The following is a 17,196-nucleotide window of genomic DNA, read 5'->3' as shown; positions in this document are numbered from 1 at the left end:
AGTGCGCCCCAGGGTGGCTGTGGCTACAACGTAGCTTGCCATCACCAGTGTGTGAATGTGTGTGTGAATGGGTGAATGACTGGATATGTAAAGCGCTTTGGGGTCCTTAGGGACTAGAAAAGCGCTATATAAATACAGGCCATTTACCATGTGTGAGTTTTAGCCACAGCAATCATAGATGAAATTAAATGTAATAACATTTCTAAAGAAAAAGAAGAAGCATCAGAAGCTTCATGAAGTTAAAGTGATGATGGTTCTGTTATCTAAACCTGAAACTAGGAAGATCCCTCTTAACCCATCATTGTGATTTCTTCAACAGTGAACTGCATTAGTTTACATTCAGTGCGACTTCCTCAGGCCAGAGATTGGACAAACATTTAAACTGTGATTATTTAGAGATCAACAAATATAAATATAAACTGTTTTGTTTTTCAGTGTTCATATGTTGTTATAATGAAAAACACATATTTATTTTTCTTCCTCTTTGATAACAGCATATTACCCCAGGGCCACACTGACAGCAGGAGCAACAATCATACCAGTAGGGGGCAGTGTGACACTGACCTGCTCTGTGCAGAGCTCTGATGGATGGAAATATGAGTGGTTCAGACGAACCCAAACAACCACTGAAGTTCAAATCAGAGATCAAGAAAACAGAGATATCAGAGTATCTCAAGGAGGAATCTACAGCTGCAGAGGAACAAGAGGAAACCCAGTTTACTACACTGATATAAGTGATGATGTCACCATTGAGAAAACTCGTAAGTTCAGTAATTTAGTTTGAAATATACATTCCCTCATGATTATCAAACATACAATGTTAAGTTTTCTGTGTTGATTTCATGTTTCTGTTTGTATCTCAACTGTTAATATCTGTAAACAGTTTCCAATAAAGTTGTTGTAAAACAACAACCCAACTGGCCTCAGATATTCAGAGGTGAGACGATCACTCTGACATGTGAGGTGCAGGAAGGAGGTGAAACCACTGAGTGGGAGGCTGTGTCCGAATTCAGGGGAAGGATGCTTAAAATGCCATATTTGGAGGCAATGACGTCACAGCGACGCGACGAGGACTGTCCGAATTCAAAGAGCACTCAAAATGTGGTGACAAATGCGTCCTACTTTGCACTGAATTCTAAGGATGGTCTGATGTATCCTTCATGTCCTACTATATCCCAGGATTCATTGCGGGTCATAGAGGAGATTTGTTTCTGATGGGTTTCTAACGATGGTGGTCGAAGCAGGAGAGGAAAACACTTTCATATGTAAGTATATGAAAATCTGGTTGTACAAAAGTTAAATTGTCATAGCGGTCGTTTTGTTAAGCTTTGGGCATCTGCATAGACATGTTTCTTTTCTTTAAAATAACCGTAAATCAGCTTGTATCGGGGGTCCCGCGATTTTTCATGTATTGCCGCTTACATACAGCTAATTTTGATTTTTTCGAATTGGTGATATGTTGTGGGGAACAAAGACCAAACGGCTTAATTTATTAAAACGAGGAGAAAACGATCACCTCTTCACTGGGGTGAAGAATTGGGCCGCTACGGCGTGGATGTACAAGAATAAATCAATGTACACATCATATTCATATGAGTGCGGTCCTATTAACCCTCATGCTGTACAGCAGCGGTCCCCGACCTTTTTGCGCCACAGACCGGTTTATGTCAGACACGGAGCGGCCTTTAAGGTATCGCGGATAAATACAATCACATAAAATGATCCGACCAAGACAAAAACTGTGGTATTTTGTAAATATAATAATAAACGTGAATGTACTGTGTAACTGTAACTTTATTAGAAGCGACCTCCTGAAAATGCGCCAATATTGACAGTCCTCTCTGCCACTTAATGCTCTCTGGTCGCTATGGTAACGTGTAAATATTTCTTTCAAAATAAGACACACAACTACAACAAGGGAAAGACTCAGGGAAACCGAGTTAACGATAAAACCCCTGAAAACCATAAATTTCACACCGGAGCCGTAACTCTGTGGCCCGGTACCAAACGACTCACGGACCGCTGCTGTACAGAAGCTGTGATGTCCAGACGGTGTTCCTCTGGTGTTCTGCTGTGAAAACCTTTGGGCTTAGGGATTAACATAGTTGCCATGGTGTCCTTTCTTCTCTTATTTGTTGTGTGTGATCAGGACAATTCTGGAGAAGATGGGCCTGCAGGGGAAAGTCACCCCCTTGCAGGCCAGAAGACATGAGATAACTTTAAAGAATACAAAGTACGTATGTGTGTTATCAAGAAGATAATTCTCAAGAACACAAGTTAATAAATGTGCAATTACTAAGAGTTGTTGTGGTGTTTTTATTTGCCTGCTGTCATTTTTGATTTCCTCTGCCTTTAGGATTGCAAGTATCCAGGCTCAGGAGAGGGGGTCAGTGGGAAGCCCACTGCTGCTACTTGGCCCTGGTTTGCCCTCATGGATGAGGTGATAGGACAGATGCCTTCCATTACACCTCCTGTCCTAATTTCCTCTCTCCCTGAGGACACTCCAGGGCCAAGCACAGCAGTGGGTGACCAAAACGACAGCGATGACGAAGCGGCTCAGCCACCTACGACAGGAAGAAAGAGGAAAAGAGACAGGGATGATGAGCTGCTAGACCTCATCAGAGAGGACATGAGGCAGCAAAGAGAGGCTGAGGAGAGGAGAGCAGGGAGAGGACGGACAGACTGTTTTCACTTCTTGAAAGATTAGTTCCCAAATGAGTTATGTATTGAGAAATTTATTTATTTGAATATATTTGTTACATTGTTATATGTGTTGCATTAGTTTAAAGGTTTTATGTTATTAATAAATTGATTCAAACAAACAGTAATTGTCACTGAACTCAATTTGATTTACAGGCATTTGTAACACGTATGAACATAACGCTAACTTTGAACAATATTACTTGGATATTTATTTGATAGCAATAAAGTAAATAACAATAACAATTAACCCTTTAAAGCCGGTCGGAGCAGGCACGCTCCGTTTTGCGTAATTATTTTTAAATCCCTGTAGAACACAGGAACCGCGTAAGCTAGCGCAATAATGTTTTTTGCATATGAAACCGGAGAAGTTGTACTTACATCTTATGCCATCAGCTTTTCCTAGGTCACGGTTTTCTTCCACATATAGCTTTGCAAAAATTGCATAAAAAGCGCTTGCAGGAACAAAAACATAATATTCCAGAAACACGCTTTGCCGATCCGATCAGCTGTTCGTAACACTTCCCACATTGAAACAGACGTCAGCGCGAACGATCGCATGTCCGCTATTTCCTGCCCTGAACCGGAAGTGACGTCATTTACACGAAAAATGTAGTTTTTTACTTCTAGGCTTCAAAAGCCTATACTTGTGTTTTTATAAGTCATGTTTGACTTTATGCTTTTCTGAATAGTTTCTGGGATGCTTAGAACTCGAATTGCACTGCTGGAAATAGTTTATTTTGATGCACATGCTGTTTTCTTTGCAAATTTGCATCATAGGATTGTTTTTCGTTTTTCCTGCAGTATATAAAAATTGGTGTATCTCAAAAATAAAATTATGAAGACACTCAAAATAAATTTCCTGTTGTTGTAAACTATTTTTTGCAACTTTTTTGTATTTAAAGTTTTGAGGGATAAACCTCTTAAATTTCTCCAAGTAGAAATATATGTAAAAAAAAATAAAAACGATTCTCAATTTTTTTGTAGTTTATTGCACTTTTTTGCAATGAAGGTAGTTACTATGGACTTAATGCATACATATTATTAAAATATGGGCTATATCAGTTGTATTGATGTATAGCAACTTGAAATGCTCCCAAAAATGGCACTACAGCATGTAAAAATATAAAGTAAGCTCTGGCGGACTTGGTTCTATGGTAGGTCTTAAAGGGTTAAACAAGAATATTTCAAATACACAGTATGTAAAGATGGAAAAACAATATTTACAGTTGTTCACACAGGATTAACCTGAGTGACCTGTTCCTGGACCGTTTCTTTAACAACTGTAATAGATTACAGGAAGTCTCTGGCAGTGTTGCTGAATCTGCCCGAGCAAGATCAGACATGGATGAGCTGCTGCAACTGAGACCTGCGGTTTGTCTTTTCTGGTGGGCGAGTGGAGAATCACACAGGGTGTCTGCAAAGAGCTTTAGGATGCTTCCTCCCACTGTCCACTGCATCGTCCATCCACAGGGTTTGCAGGGCCGGCTCACTCGTGGCTGCACACCACTAAGATGTTTACAGAGATATGCAAGCAGGAGATGGTGGATGCTATATTATTAGTATAATACTTGTAACTCTGTAGCAGACAACAGTTTGATAAAGTGCTATGTAAAAAAACAAACAAACAAAAGATTAGATTTTATACGTTTCAAAGATATTTAGTTTATATATTTTATATGATACAGTACATGTGTGAGAATGACCGATGTTGTGGCAAAAAAATGATCGTCTGCCAAAAACTGATTTCCGTTTTTTGCCCTAAACTGATTGCTCGTATTTAACCTGCTATGAATAACTTGTTGGTCTATAATATGTGAAACATGTCAAATGCGTCCCTCATTAATGATATCAAGTCACCTTGAGCCACCAGCAACATTCCTGTAACAAGGTAGAAGCTGCAATCAGTTTTTGGCAGTGACTTTTATATATCCTTTATTCATCCAGTTAAAAAAAAAAATCTTATTGACATTAGAAATTTATTTTTTAAGAGTAATCTGGCCAAGAGGACAGCAGACAGCGCAACAAATATATCAATTGTACCTACATTATAACCAGAGTTATAAAGATACTTGAACAACAGGTAATTATTGTATATATAAAACCCCTTAGTAAACCATGTTCACCGAAGTCTATTTACCAACATACATGAAGATATTTCACATATTACACTCGGAAACATTGGAAATCAGTTTTGGCAGGCGAACACTTTTTTGGCACAACGCCGGCGATATTTCAATTATCCGTGTAATTAGCTACGTAATTCCTAAATGCGTGTAGATTAAAGGAAATGATTTTACCTGGATATGATTGTCTCTGATGAGCCTAAGGTACAAAACGTGCGGGCGGCGACAATAAGGTTTTTCTAGCTCCTTGAGAAATAAAATTGTCCAAACAACGGAGCGACATTTCTGGGTCCATTTTAAAGTTTTCCCGCTGTGGCGCTAGCGTTCGGAAAAACACGCAAGTAAGGGCGGAGTTGAAGGCTAGGAGGCTGTCCACAGCCCATCTGTTATGTTGGATACTCATTGTTTGTTCTAGTTTCTATGGAGAAAAAAAGGGGGCTGTCCAAGCCTTCTCACTTCCTGACTACCCGTCCGTCTAAGGACACTACCTTGTGACGTAGGTAGGTAGTGTCCTTATGAGCATCCTTCCCCTGAATTCGGACACAGACAGTATTTTGTATGTTAGGTTAGGCTAGAACAGTGTGATCATCGAACATATTAGTCCAAAAAATAACAAACCCACTGGACTCACAATACCTCCATGCTTATTTACTGTCCGTCTCTTTCAGGGAGTTACTTAAACAAACTAGCCTGTTCACTCTCTTTTTTGTTGCTATGTGACCTGCAAGTCTGGAACAAGTGAGAACAGTCTCTCACATGGGATGGAAGTGGCAGGACTAATCAAATACTTGCAGGCCAGGACAGATAGCTGTGGGTGGGTCCCTGCTCAACTGGGCCACCACTGCAGCAGGCAGTCTTTCTCTCTGATGGGGGATTCTGCTCTGTACAAACTCAGGGCCCTGTTACTCAGGGCTTCTTCATCTGAATAAGAGTCTGAAGACAATGAACAGTCTTAAATTTCAACAGGTCGTTTTAGTCATCATCAGAAACCTCCATGGTGTGATGCAGGTGGCAGAAAGCAGGTAAAACCAGTGGCGGTCCCAGCCTGTTTGGTGCCCTGGGCAAACACCTTTTATGTGGTCTGCTACAGTGTTCTAGTATATAGTATACTGCTTCTGTCACTCCCATTTCATATGTGTGCCATCTATAGAACTGAAAATTTAACCAAAGGACGAAGCTATAGTAGTAGGTAGAAGACCCTTCAGAGGTCCTTTGAGTCAGAGCTGTTTTGATGACATGATGGAGTTTGTTTTCAGTGTATTTTTAGTGTTTGAGCTTAGACAATGGCCACTACACTGAAATTGTTTTCCTAGTAAATGTATTACTATTTCCTCATTACTGTTTTGTTGAGTCCAACTGGTACAGACTGATAACAAAGTCACAAAAGTTTATTAGTATGTTAATAATTAACATGTGAATGTTAAACAGTATAAAAGACCCTAGAACAATCACATTAACCAGAGCTCTGCAGGGTGTGTGACACTGAATCAACTTGGAAGATGGATTTTGACATTTTATGCTATATTGTGCTGTTCTGTGGCTTGGGTTTGGCCCGCAGTGATAATAATGCTACAGAAACAAAGTCATGCAATCCTGACATGTGCAAATTCTTGGTAGACTTCGGGGCCATAACAGAAAAAGTGAACTCTATGGAAACCAGGCTGGAGCACAGTGAAACTACGCTGAAGGAAAGTGAAACCAGGCTGAAGGACACTGAAATGAGCCTAAAGGAGACTGTGACCCAGCTGAAAAACACTGAATCTAGGCTTAAGGACAGTGAGACAAAGCTGAACCACACTGCAAACAGGCTGAAGGAGAGTGAAAACCAGATTTTGGAACTGCAACACAAAGGTACATCAAGGGCAATTTTATTGATTAATCAATTAAACACTTTTTCCATATTTTTGTGTTGGAATGTTCAATTAATTTGACTGAAACTTAGTAATCTTTAAAAAATAATGTCAAAAGACAGAAGCTGCATGAAAATGTGTTTACTGACAGAGGTACAATTTTGAATTGCAACTTCAACAGTGGACAGATAGAAGGACTGGACTAAAAATGAATGAAAAAGCAGCCAGTGTCCAAAGAAAAACCTTGAAAGGTCTTCATAAAGCCTGAAAAACTATTTCTCGCTTAAAATGTGATAGTCTAGATCTTTGGAAGTAAAATACAAATAAATTTGGGTTTTTTTGAGGCTTTGGCATGGTTTTGTTCATTTACAGCATTGCAAATGTAGAGTAAGGCACAGAATAAGTGCTTTTGGGGCACTGGTTTAGCTCACTGGGATGAGCAGACAACCATATGCTACATGACCGGAGAGCAGTAGGCCTGAGTGTGGGTCTGACCCGCAGCCCTTTGCTGCATTTCTTCACCTCTCTCTCTCCCTGCTTTATTGTCCCTCTACACTGTCTCTGGCCAAAGGCCAAATAAAAGAATAAGTGCTTTTGCACAAACTTCATTCTGAAGGCCCTCACTGGAAGTCCATTGATGCTAGTTTAAATCACTTTCAAGAATGTCAGACTTTCTCCAGCACAGTTAAGTTCTCATTATCATATGTCAGAAAATGTTTTTAAGTTTTAAAACAAGTTTTCAATTTTAAGACTGAGTGACATGAATGCACTGACCTGTGTCTTGAATCAGTGAATAGGCTAGCTAGGTTAAATGAAAATGAAAGTGTCTTGAACAGTGGCGGTCCTAGCCTGTTTGGCGCCCTGGGCGAACACTCCCTCTGGACCTGATGGCTTTGAACTTTTCTTGTCCATGTTGGTTTTAATTTTGCACTCCAGTATGAACACCCATCCCCCAACCCGAGAATCATAACCTAATAGACCTACACCTTATTTCACAGATTCGCTTTTTCTAGGGTTTATTTCTGGGATTTCGCACAACCGAATACATAATGGGCTTGGATTTACAACATTATGAATGAAATGCGCTCTATTTGGAAGCAGCAGGTCTCCCTCCCCTTTCGACGGGTTGTGTGTGAGACTTTAAATCATCAAACTGTAAATAATAAATTTTAAATTGTTATTGATCCCTTTACCCCGAGTCCTAAAGTGTATATTTATTTTCTTACTCTTCTTATATTTATTGTTTGTTTACTTGCACTGTTGTAACTGGAGCCTCGTCGTCTCGTCTCTCTATATACTGGACTGTATGTAGCGGAGATGACAATAAAGTTTACTTTGACTTCAGCAGCAGGCGCACCGAGGGCTCTCGCACTCACTTTTCGCGTATAGAATTTCGAAAAACCATCGGTGCAAATTATAAGTCTGTATCATAATGTCTGCTGTTTTCGTGTTTGTTGGTTTGTTTTTATTTTGTTTTATTTTGCGAGTTGGTTATTAGATGCTGCTCCAGCGAGCCAGAGACTCCCCCACCGCCCCGCCCTCTCCTCCCTGTGCCGCAAGCAGCAGGCGCACCTCGCAAACGGAGGGCGCCCTTACTCCCAGCAAATGGGCGATAGAAAACCGATCGGTGCCTGTGCCATTCCCAAAATGTGCATGATGTCGGGGCAGCATGAGTACGAGCAATTTTTTTTTTTTTTTTTTTTGCCGATGCCCGTGATGCCGCCCCCACCACGATGCCGCCCTGGGCAACCGCCCGTGTTGCCCGTATCAAAAACCGCTACTGGTCTTGAAGGATATTGCTAACATAATATTATAACTTTTTAATAACAATGACCAGCAGCCTTGTGTTACCTACACTGCTTGGTGTTTTGTTTCTTGACTTTGGCTCTGGATGATCACTGTAGATGTTTTTTGAAAGTGCTGTAACTGAGTTTAAGAATATGCATCACCCACTGTTATCTTCTTCAATACCCTGTACCAACCAATGACTGTAAAAAACATGGAAGACACGACAGCTCCCCAAAAATGAAGCTTTGGCTTTTGTACTGGCTGCAGCATAGGTCATAAACCCCGCCTCCTCCATGTTAGCGGATCGGACTGGGGTCAGACTAAAATAAATTAATTCACCATTTGGTTGAGGTTACCATCACGACAGGCACCGACCACCTTGCAGCCAGAGCTGACTGCAGCAGCTTCAGCTGTGGAGGTGCTGAACATGGTCCATCTGGCCTCAATTTCCCCAATCTCCCTCAGAATGCTTTTGAAGCTCTGATCACATCTGATGATACAATCACAAACTCGATTATCAACCTGCGGCCTAGAGTGTCTTGGTGCCACATGCACTTATGGACACCCTTATGTTTGAACATGGTGTTTGTTATGGATAAACTGAGGTTTGCACAGAAGTCCAGTAACAGAACACCACTCAGGTTCAGATCTGGAAGGCTTGCTTCACAATCACATTCCTCCAGGTCTCATTGTCATTGCCCACATATGGACTAAGACCCAGCCACCAGATGCTCACCCCTGGGCACCCTCCCCAGGCCTGGCTCCAGGGCAGGGCCTTGGTAACCCTATCCCAGGCAGGGTGAACTGTTTCCTCAATGTGGTTCCTAACCCAGAACCAATTTGCCATTAGGTGACCCTACCCAAAAGCCCCCCAACAACATAGCCCCCGGGATCCCTGGGACACGCAAACCATCCACCACGATAAGGTAGCAATTCACAGAGGGGTGACCTCTAACTTTATGCTACTAAATTTAGACAAAACCGAGGTTATCGTACTTAGCTCTAAAATGCTTAGAATTCTTGGCTTCTAGTAACACTGTGAGGAATCTTGGAATCATTTACTTCAATGCGCATATTAAACAAATATGTAGTACTGCTTTCTTCCATTCGTGCAATATCTCAAAAAGTTAAAAATATCCTATCTCAGAGTGGGACTAAAAAGAGTTCATGCATATATTACTTCTAGGTTGGACTACTGTAATTTGTTATTTTCAGGATTTCCTAAAAACTCCTTCAGTTAATCCAAAATACTGCAGCAAGAGTACTGACAGGGACTAGAAAGAGAGAGCATATTTCTCCTATATTGACTTGCCTTCATTGGCTCCCTGTTAAATCCAGAGTTGAATTCAAAATCATGCTCTTCACGTACAAGTTCTTGAATAATCAGGCCCCATCTAATCTTAATGACCTCAAAGTACCATATCACCCCATTAGAGTACTGCAGGCATACTTGTTGTTCCTAGAGTATTTAAAAGTAGACTGGGAGGGAGAGCATAGAGTTTTCAGGTCCCTGTTTTATGGAACCAGCTTTCAATTTGGATTCTGTCTCCAGAATCTTAAATCTTAAAACTTTCCTTTTTGATAAAACATATAGTTAGGGCTAACTCAGGTGACCCTGAATCCTCCCTTAGTTATGCTGCAATGGGTGTAGGCTGCTGGGGGATTCCCATCGTGTATTAAATACTTCCTCTTCAGTCACCTTTCTCATTCACTATGTGTTAATAGACCTCTCTGCATTTAATCATTACTTGTTATTAATGTTAAAGTGATTCTGATAAAAGTTGTCATTGTTGTGCTGGTTTCCTTCTTTGGTAAGGAGTGTTCACTTCCTGCCATTTATGGGCTCACCTGTGCTTGTATGTGGTGGACCATTAAAGGGGTTGAGCCATATACGGGGGTGAGGGGAGATGACCCTTTTGTGACCAGCAGGAAGTCACGTATACACACACACACATGCACTCACATGCTTGCACATGCATGCACACACACACAGTGCCTTTAGCTTTTATGACACACCATAGGGGTTTTACAATGGGGGGTTGTGTAACTATTGTCACTGAATAAAGGCTGCAAGGGGAAGCTGTTTTTTTGAAGTTGGCTGGGATCAGGTGAGGAGCTTTCAGCTCCAAGATCCTGATCCGACCGGCTTCCCTTACACGTTTAAAACCAGTCGATCTCTGATTTCTTGCTTCGTTCATGGGGATAAGTCTCTGAACCAGCAGGGCCTGCGAGTGCAGACAAGCACTTGCTCATAGGGGGTCATAGGGGGTGTATGTATTATTGTAGGGTGTACCTTACAATATAAATTTCCTTGAGGCGACTGTTGTTGTGATTTGGTGCTGTATAAATAAAATTGAATTAAATTGAACTGAATAACATGTTCATCATTTGCGACAAGGCAAAAACTCAAAGATCAAATTGAAACACCAATGTATACTGTATCTCCTTTTAGACAAGTCATAATTTACAAAACTGCAGAAGCAATAAGATGAAATGCATGTTTGTTTGAAGAGACAATCATGGATTTACTTCAAACAAATCTATTATGTTATGCTTATGATTTGTTTTCCACAGAAAGAACCAAGATAATATTCAGTGCAACATTAGGAAGCGGTGGACATATTGGACCTTTCGACACAGACATAATCTTAGTCTACAAGGGCGTAATTACAAATATTGGCAATGCCTACAGTCCAGTAACAGGTAAGATTGACAGTCTTCTCTATATTCAGTAATGCAGCATTTTCTTTTTTTACACAAAGCAAAATAACACATGTAAGCAGTTTAACTATTTCCTAATAGTTTCTGGCAATTTATGTGATGTTGAATAAATTATTAAAACTTTTCTTTAAAAAGCAGTTTATAAACCAGCCAGTTGTGACATATTTATTTGTTTGCACAACAACAAAATAAAATAAAATAGTTACAAAGAGCACTAGTGATCTCCTGTTTGAGTTTTCAAATATAATTTTTAATGTGACCCCCACTCTTCTATTCTTCAGGTGTCTTTACAGCACCCATTGCAGGTGTTTATTACTTTACCATCTTCTGTCATGCTAGAGGAGATCGTTCTCAACGGCTGTATCTGTACAAGAACAACGAGGTGATGGTCATGACAAATGATCATGCGATTGATACTGACACTAGAAGGGAAACTGATAACGGAGGAAACGCAGTGTTCCTGCAGCTGCAGCAAGGAGACAAAGTTTATGTGGTCCTGGAAGAAGAAACACATGTTTGGGGAGGCGAAAGTCAAACAACCTTTAGTGGTTTTTTGGTCACACAAATGTGAGAAATGGCAAATATGCTTTTGCTTAAGATGGCCTCGGTGCAGTTCTCACATCAGGGACATCATTCTCACCACTCAAGATATAATTCTCAAAGTAGTTAAGGCATTTTTCATAGACTCACCTGTGTAAAACACACTGAAACAATCCAAAGTTTTTTCACATGTCAAAAAAATGTGAATCAAATCAATCACTTCAGCTCTGTGATCAGTGAATTAATTAAGAGCATCCAATACTGTAAATGCTATTTGTGAAGAAGAAATGAAGAAGTACACTCTTGTGAGAAGTAAGTATGTAAGTATTCACTGCCTGAATCACAGTGTGGGTGAAACGTAATGTAGAAAAATACAAACTAAAAACACAGAGCATCAACTGTATATTATCATGACAGTATTTTAAAATGCAGTTTCCTAATAACATGACAAACCTTTATAACTCAAAAACAGTGGTGCATAGTCCCAGACAGAGATTGTGCACCACTTCTTCTGTGTGTCTGGTAGGTGACCATGTGACCAGCTCATGGAATCTTTATCAGTTGTTATCAGTCCTAAACACATCATTAGTAGGTGGCCTCCTCTGAACACCAGTTGGAGTGAAAGGAAGTAAATAATTCCAGGTTAAACTACTAACAGAATTTAACATTTGGACACTGGAGGAAGTGTCCAAATGCAGTATTGCATTTTTACTTTACTATTCTCTTTACTTTGCTAACTATCTGTAATTCTCTGATAGAAAATAGAAAATGGGCAGCACTTTTATAAATCAAGACTTTGCTTTAGGCTCTTAATAAATTGCTACTCAGATGAGTTTTAGTTCTATATGTCAGTTTGTGTTTTTCCCCATTGTTAAAAAAGAAAATTAACATGAAAGACATGATACTAAATCATAACAGACTACAATGAAGCTTATATGGATGTTTTTGTTAAGTAAACAAAACATCTAGACATCATTATATTCTAAACTGTATATTTAACTATATAAAGACACTTCATTTCCTTCAGGGATCCCAGGTGGCAAGTGCCCTCTAGCCTGATCGGCCCCACGGTCCCGGTACCGGGGGCAAAAGGGAGGAGATCAGGTTTAACTGGTTATAACACGGGGTCAAAAATATAAGTCCACAGAGGTTTCTGTGGATACCACATGTGTGGTATCCACAGAAACATCTGAATCTCAGCTAAAATCTCATATAAGCCATTTTGAGAACCACGAAACACAACGGAAACAAGCCATGATTAAAAGAGCAGTTACGTAAATGCGCAAAAGTCCGCTGAATGTATAGGTTATGTGAATTGTAGTAAAAGCACTTTCAGTCATCAGGAAAAAAAAGTGTCCTACAAGTGTTCTCAGTGTGAAAAAATCTGTTAAAAAATGGAATCTGTTAATTGTGGGCAAGCCAATGTTAAAGTAACTGAGATTAAAACAGAGATAAAAAGAGGGGATAGCAATACAGTAAAGCCACCAGACTTGCCATTTCAGTGATTGTGGGAAGCAAATGTTGAAGTCTCACATGCTAAAGTGTTTTTTTTATTGCTGCTTCGAGTTCAGATCAGTGTGTTCCAAGTGTTCACTAAGGTTGAATTAATATTGAAAATTATAAATGCTAGTCATAAAGATGATTTTTGATAGCAGTGAGGACAGCGTTTAATATAAATTATTATATATGGCTATAAAAAATCCAAACAATTCCAGGATGTTCTTTCCATTTTCACTTTTAATAAAACATAATTAAACCATCATGACTGTTATTTTTCACATCTTTGGTAAGTAAAACAAGGGATATGCTTATCTTTTTTTTACTTACAAGATATTGCGTGATATCTGATAGAGGTGGGCAGATCCAAATACTGAGAGCATCGATACCAAAACTGTTATTGGAATTGGAAAAATACTAGTGTACTTTGTTTCTAGTGTAATAAGTAAGTAAGTAAGTAAGTGAAGTTTATTTATTAAGCGCTTTTCATAGACAGGCCGTCACAAAGCGCTGTACACAAAGATTAAATGATACTAGTGTACTTTGTTTCTATTGTAATTTCTTTGTATCCTTAAACAAATTACAAACAAATTAAAGCTTGTCCTAGTGTTGTGGATCAGTGAGTCAGTGTCTTGCTCACTCGTGGCATACAGCATATAGCAGAGGTATAGAGGGTCATACATAGCCCACTTGAGTGAAACTCCAATCTCTGTCAGTGTAAAGAAGTTTAACTACACATATAATCAATAAGATAGCTTCATATAATACAAAGAAGAACAGTTTCAACCATGTGTCTCAGTTTTTCTTAGTGATAAAGGAATGCTGTTGTAGTAGATGAGAGTAATCTTTCTGCATCTTTCTGCTCTTTGGGTTTACATTGTAGGAAATGCATGTGTAAAATTACTGGAAGCTAAAATGTGAATGGTCATGAGGGTGGGGGGTATTTATTAGTAAGCTATTATGTAAAACGTGTATAAATAGAATTAAAAATCCAAAATTTATGTTCTTCTAGACATTTTCCAAAGCCATCCTATGGGCCGGATTGGAGTTGAATTCTGGCCCCCCTTATGTTTAACACACCTGCTTTAAGTCCAGTATGTAGCCCACTGAATTGTGCTCAGTATATCTCAAACATGCTCTATGAAAAATACCAACCCTTGCGGCCCGGTACCAAACGACTCACGGACCGGTACCACTCCATGGCCCGGCAGGTGGGGACCGCTTAAAAACATTTAAAACCAGAAGTTGACCCAAAGTGCTTTAGAGACAGGCACATTTACTTTCCAGGCCTCTAAAAACAGCCAAAATTCGAAATTCATGACAAGCTGAAAGGTGTGTTTTGTTGTATAAACTAAATGTTATGGAAAGTAAAAGTCAGAGTGACTTAGTGGTCATTAAAATGTAAACACACACTGCTCTCCTCTACATAAGCTGCCTTTATACTTAACCTATAAAGTATTGCTACTGGTATTGGTAACACTTTTTCAATGTATTGATGGCTATTTATCCATTCTATTCATCTGCAGTTGGAAAATTGCTATAGACATTTATCAGGAATGTATATTCATTATAATTGTCTTTAATTTTTTATCTTTTTCAAAACTTACCATACTCTAAAGCAGTGGTCCCTAACCCCCGGGCCACAGACCGGTACCAGTCTGTGAGTCGTTTGGTTCTGGGCTGCGAGAGTTGAGGCTCGTTGTAGTTGTGTGTCTTATTTTGAAATGCTGCTAATAAAGTTACACAATTACACTGTGAATTTGCGTTTATTATTATATTTACAAAATATTACCACAGTTTTTGTCTTGGTCGTGTGATTTTTTTTGTTGTACTATCTGCGACAACTTAAAGGCTGGTCAGTGAAAATATTGTCTGACATTAAACTGGTCCTTGGCGTAAAAAAAGTTGGGGGCAACTGGTCTAAAGTCATAAAATATGAACAGTATCTAAGGGTTAAGGAGTAATTTAGCATGTCCTACATATTATGTGCTCCTTTAAGTAAAATAGAACAATCTCAGTAGTTTGTTACTATTTGGTATGGTTGGAAAATAAAAACCACATTTGTAGGCATTTAGAATTTAGTCTTGCCAATTTCCCGAAAATCTGAAACCATAAAAAATGCGTAAAACAGGATAGCTCTGTGTTTCAGAAAAGGTCATATCTGATAAGAAATGGGATGGTTGCAGGCTCTGACCTCTGTGGAAATCTCCCATTCAGTCATATACGATAATCACAGATTCATCTGGGTCATTTATAAATTCCTAGCAAAAGCTGAGCCGCAGAGATCAATTTGCTGAATGAACTTGGAAGATGAATTTTTCCAGTTTGTGGATTGTTTTGCTCTTCTGCGGCTTAAATTTTGCCTACGAAGACTACAATGGCACTGAATCTGAGTCAGATTTTTTGGAGATGTGTGACATCTTTAGTGCCGTCAGACAGAAGTTCAGATCGCTGGAAATAAAGCTGAAGGCATCTGAAACCAGGCTGCAGAAGGCTGAAAGTGTGCTGGAAAAAAGTGAAACCTGGCTGACCAACAGTAAAACCAAGATGAAGGATGTTGACATCTGGCTGGCTGAGAGTAAAACCAGAGTGACAAAAACTGAAAGCAGCCTGAAGAAAAATGAAGCCAGGCTGGAGAAGACTGCATTCATGTTGAAATCTACTGAAAACAGGCTGACAACTGGCGAAAACAGGTTGAAAGACAGTGAAAGCAAAATTACCAAGAATGAGAAGAAGCTAACAAACAGTGAATTGAGGCTGGTGACCACAGAAACCAAACTGATGAAAGCTGAGAAATGGCTGAAGCAGAGTGAAACCAGGATCAAAGAAAGCGGCCCGGCTGAAATCCACCGTAAACAGACTGAAAGAGAGCGAACAGTTGCTGAACTACACTATAAAGAGGCTGAAAGACAATGAAGCCATGCTGAGTGACAATGTAGCCAAACTGGAAGAAAGTGAAATCAGACTGAAAGCCAGCGAAGACAAACTGAGTGACGTTGAAGCCAAGCTGGAGGAAAATGAAACCTGGCTGAAGAACACTGAAACATTGTTGGAGAAAACTGAGACCTTGTTGGAAAACAGCAAAACCAAGATGGAAGAGAATGAAGATTTTATGAAATACGCCGTGACTCACCCTCTTGGGAGGGTGAGTCTGTGCTGCATGTGCATGTGATGATGTCTACTATAGCAAAAGACATTCTGAACTTAATGGACTTAATGTACATTCTGGACCTAATGATCTTTCGGTGTGTGATCATTTCTAAGGATGTAGCAACTGATGTTACACTACTTTGCTCATTCTTCTCTTCTTTGAAAACCCTATCTATGCACACTAATGCGTGTAATTTATTTTGTGTCGATCAATCAACTTCTAGATTATTTTAAATTCTAAATTTTTTCATTCTTACATTACAGAAACTGTCTTTTTGGTGTCCTTACACCCACAAAGGTCAACGAGGTCTCTGGCAATACAGCTCCACTGAGACATACCATGCTGAAACTTTGCTTGCTTGCATGTATAACTATTTATATTACGTGTTTTTTTGTATTTCTTTACAAACTGATAACAACTGAAGGCCACATTGGCTTACTTCAGCCATACTAGTGACTGCTTATTTATCTTAGAGTTTGGCACCATGACAGTAAACAATGAAAATAATGCTGACGGACAGTGACAACTACCCTCCAAATTTAATTGGTTAGATTGAGGAAACATAAATACAAATAGTAAGGGCTATCCAGAACCTCAAAACGTGACAGTCCTGAGTTAATGAGTTTGGAGTGAGGTCAGGCTCAGAAGCAAACGTGAAAACAAAATCATAAAATTGCACAGTGACAAGTTTATGCTTTATCTGGGAAGAAAACAAGGTAGGATTAGATGGAGGAACTGATATAGAACTTTGACCTTTGCACAAATACAACAACAAAACAGTGATGATAAATACTTGCAATGTTTACTAGCTGTTTATTTGTGA

General features: G+C 39.5%; 1 protein-coding gene across 1 annotated transcript; it reads left to right on the top strand.

Annotated features, from left to right (window-relative positions):
• The first annotated feature begins 6,297 nt into the window (after positions 1 to 6,297).
• On the top strand, positions 6,298 to 13,232 carry LOC100701854 (complement C1q subcomponent subunit B-like). The gene is made up of 3 exons (XM_003454749.5): positions 6,298 to 6,677; positions 11,039 to 11,167; positions 11,467 to 13,232. The coding sequence occupies exons 1-3, from the start codon at positions 6,326 to 6,328 to the stop codon at positions 11,754 to 11,756; spliced, it is 771 nt and encodes a 256-aa protein (XP_003454797.1). The 5' UTR covers positions 6,298 to 6,325; the 3' UTR covers positions 11,757 to 13,232.
• Positions 13,233 to 17,196: the final 3,964 nt, after the last annotated feature.

Source organism: Oreochromis niloticus, linkage group LG3 (assembly GCF_001858045.2).
Source record: "Oreochromis niloticus isolate F11D_XX linkage group LG3, O_niloticus_UMD_NMBU, whole genome shotgun sequence".
Lineage (NCBI taxonomy): Eukaryota > Metazoa > Chordata > Actinopteri > Cichliformes > Cichlidae > Oreochromis > Oreochromis niloticus.
The sequence above is the reverse complement of the archived record's forward strand: the minus strand, read 5'-3'. Positions and strand labels throughout refer to the sequence as shown.